Source organism: Bactrocera dorsalis, chromosome 3, assembly GCF_023373825.1.
Source record: "Bactrocera dorsalis isolate Fly_Bdor chromosome 3, ASM2337382v1, whole genome shotgun sequence".
Classification (NCBI taxonomy): domain Eukaryota; kingdom Metazoa; phylum Arthropoda; class Insecta; order Diptera; family Tephritidae; genus Bactrocera; species Bactrocera dorsalis.
This window is the reverse complement of record NC_064305.1, coordinates 90,577,726-90,581,312: the sequence shown is the minus strand read 5'-3', so window position 1 is coordinate 90,581,312 and position 3,587 is coordinate 90,577,726. Positions and strand designations below refer to the sequence as shown.

Genomic DNA, 3,587 nt, shown 5'->3' with positions numbered 1-3,587 from the left:
CTTCAGACAAACCTCTACCCTTTTGCATCGTCTGAGCCCATGTCGGTCCATTCTTCTGACATTCCTGGTTTATTTTCTGAACTTCTCTTTTTGGGAAGATAAATTTAAGAAAAGTTAAAAAAAAAAATCAAAAACTAAACAAAATTTTACGTATCGAAAATTTAATAAATTTAATACTTCTACTTCCAAGGTCGGTCAATTGATACTGACAAGTGCCTAAAATAAATAATCGCTGAGGATTCAAAGCAGTTATAAATAAACCGAAACCATTTCCTATGACTTTTTGTGTTCTTTCAGGAAGTGTGCTTAACGGCGCATTTTATTTGCTTAGACAAACATATATACATATAAGTAAGAATTTTGGTCCCCCGAAAAGGAGGTCAAAAAACATATAAATCAAAGCCAATAAACAAGTGACCGAAAACAAAGCCAAGCTACTTGTCAGAATCAACATTTGTCTAAGCCAACAACAACTAAGCATGTAGATATGAGAAATTCTTTCATGTTATATGTATGTGCAACAACAAATATGAATTAAATCGCGGCACAAAAACAATACGCCGATTAAATCTGTAAATCATTTAGACTATGCACGCAGATACCGCTAAGCGTGAAGTGGAGCGCATGGCTTCGCGCCAACTAGCGAAGCGAAACCAGTTTGTCGCCCATCTTCAGCAGCTCAGTTAGTCAGTTCATCGCGCTTTGTGTCAAAAAGTTGAATGGAGCCAAACTTTCGCAGCTCCCCGTGGCGAGTGCTTCGCTTAACTCTTTCGTCGTAGATCTACCTTGCAGCCGGTGGCTTGTGAGTAGCTCGTGCGTGAATATGATTGACTTCGATGCCGATTACCAGGTTTGTTGTTGTAGTGTTATTTCTATCTAAAGTGGACTGCGGTACGTTTAAATTAATATTAATGATGGCTGACGCGACGTTGACTTGCAATTCTGCGTCAATCAATTGGTTCGCTTACAGGTAACGGTCTTTTATTTCCATGCCAGTGGATATTAGAATAAAGTAAAATTTTCTTTGTCTCTTAGCCTGTCGATATTTGCATTTTTTTCGCTTAGTCTTTGCGTGTAAAGGGTGGCTCGAAAACAAGTTGAAAGCATTAAATCTTAAAAAAATAATTTGAAAGTTATAAGAGAAAGATTCTTTGTAAGAACTTGATTTCGATCGATCAGTTTGTATGGCAGCTTTATGCTATAGTGGTGCGAACTGAACAATTTTTTCGGAGATTACACCACTCTCTTAGATAATAGTTCATGTCAAGTTTGGAGACGATATATAGTCTAATAAAATCTTTCCATATAAGTACTTGATTTCGGACATTCAGTTAATAAGGCAGCTATAGTGCACTATATCATAATAGTGGTCCGATATTAGTTCTGATAAGTTAGTACCTTCGTAGGGATAAAAAAAACGTGAGCAAAATTTTATATGATTATCTCGATAACGGTACTATGGTAGTTCAAGAGACAAGAAAGTGCAGCCGTAGATCACTTCAAGACGAATTTCTTGCAGGACGTCCAAAATCAGTTGTTCTTCTCGAAACTATTGACGATGAGCGAAAACTAATATTGCAACATCGACCTACCGTGAGATTGAGACAACTATTGGCGTTTGGGGGATCAGAATACATTCAGCATTGCATGAACATTTGATTGTAGAAAACATTGTTCACGTTGAAGGCAGATAATTTGTCTATCGCTCAAAAAAAGGCGTATGTCAATAGTAGAGAGAAATCTTAATATACTTTTAATACGATACCGGTGCTTTGAAACACGACTACGACATTGTGTCAGGTTATGAATCGTAGATTTAGGCGTATGACCCGGAAGTAAACTGCAGTTGAGTGTCTGGCTGTTTTAAAAGGAGCCCAATCCAAAGTTTTTCGACAACTGAAGAAGCGGTTGATACGTTCAGAAGGCATATTTTGGAGATATCTCACTCAGAGAGGCAAGAGTCGGCAGTTGGTTCAAACACACTAGAGTATCTGGAAAGTTTTCAGCGACTTCGACCACCCTTTGCTTTTATGGAATGATATGGAATGCAAAAAAAGCAAAAAAAAAACATTCGACCACGAGATTGAATGACTAATTTGTAGTTGGATTGGATTTTAGCAAAAAAATTATAAAAATAAAACTAAGTGAAGCTATTTACATGTATTCTGTCGAAAGCGGGAGTCCTTAGGTTTAATATTATAATATCTTTCGAATCTTTTGAATACAAATGAGGAACATTTTGTGACATACTTAAATCAAAACATTAGTCATCTACGATTGTTTTAAGGCGCTTTTTAAATTTAAATAAATTTCGATAGTGAAAGCTTTGCGGTATTTTTTGCATGGAGAAATTTTTTGTGCGAAATTGAAGATGAATAAATATGAATTCGAACTCTTGCGCTCTGGGCGTTCAGGTGCAAATGATGATGTACATACCATTCGACACCTTTACACCCATATATTTGAAGTTACATATGTATAAGTAAGGAATCTCTTATACAAAGTTTTCTTGAATCCTTCCAGAAGTTATTTATTTATTTATATGACATTGTTTTAGCAAATAACAATCTACTTTGTCAGTTTTTGCATTTCTTACGACCTTTCATTAATTAATTTGACGTTACTCCGATTAAATTACCGATTTACCACGCTTTCATTTAGTCATGTGAAGAACGATGGCTATAAAAAGGCAACGTTGAGTCAAAATGCGCCCATTTGCTAAATAAAAGGTGGTGAAACGTTGGTCCAGAGGGCAAATATCTCGAAGTACAGGATATAATTTTGACTTGTGGAATGAAAGAGATTCGTATGATTCTACTACTCGCGTTGTTAGCTTGTCTAACGACTCCAAATGCAGTTCAAGGTAAACCAACTTAATAAATATTACTATTTCACATATATTCCAATCCAAATTCTCTGTCTTTATCCCAGCGCACCGCTATGTTTTGCGCCCATTGAGCGCACGCGAAGTCTATCGGCTGCTCGCCAACACAGGTCGTAGTAATGATATACCACAGGGTCGCATTATCACACAGGGTCTCACCTTCATCGGTGACATCACTCGTCGGATAATCGGCGTGGGCACCGAGCCGCGCGTAACTACACAAGAGGTTTGCTATGAAACGCGCGGCGCACGCAGTCTAGCCGAGGCTGAAGCGGTCTACGACTCTTATGTAGCGGCTAGTAATCAACCTGAGCCTGATAGGCGGCATAAGCGGGTGCGTAATAGTGAGGTGGGACGTATTTTGAAGTTGAAGAAGCGTAAAAAGTTACGCGAGGACGAGGAACTACGGGGAAATCAACGCATTCGAAATGAAGATAATGCGCCAATAAGTCAGCCAGGCTTGGGCTCCCGCACGACTACACCCACTTCTAGTACGGACTCTGACATTTATTCCACACCGCAACGCTCTTCGCTCACTACGGATCCAGCTGTAACAACTATGACGTCCAAAAGCGATACGACGGTGACGACGAATCCCACAACAACTATGAATCAGAATAATGATGCCACGATCTCGACATTCACAACATCCACATCGCCGGAGGGCTCCATTAATTGCATTGTTATTAAGAAGAATGAATAA

General features: G+C 38.7%; 1 protein-coding gene across 1 annotated transcript; it reads left to right on the top strand.

Moving 5' to 3' along the window:
* The first annotated feature begins 2,793 nt into the window (after positions 1-2,793).
* On the top strand, positions 2,794-3,587 carry LOC105225481 (uncharacterized). Its single transcript, XM_011203962.3, has 2 exons — positions 2,794-2,863; positions 2,932-3,587. Exons 1-2 carry the CDS (start codon positions 2,794-2,796, stop codon positions 3,585-3,587), a joined length of 726 nt encoding a protein of 241 aa, XP_011202264.2.

Excerpts from the sequence above, each read along its gene's own strand:
- LOC105225481 (XM_011203962.3), top strand. The coding sequence starts at position 2,794 with ATGAAAGAGATTCGTATGATTCTACTACTCGCGTTGTTAGCTTGTCTA. Across the intron at positions 2,864-2,931 it reads GACTCCAAATGCAGTTCAAG|CGCACCGCTATGTTTTGCGC; the intron begins GTAAACCAACTT and ends TCTTTATCCCAG.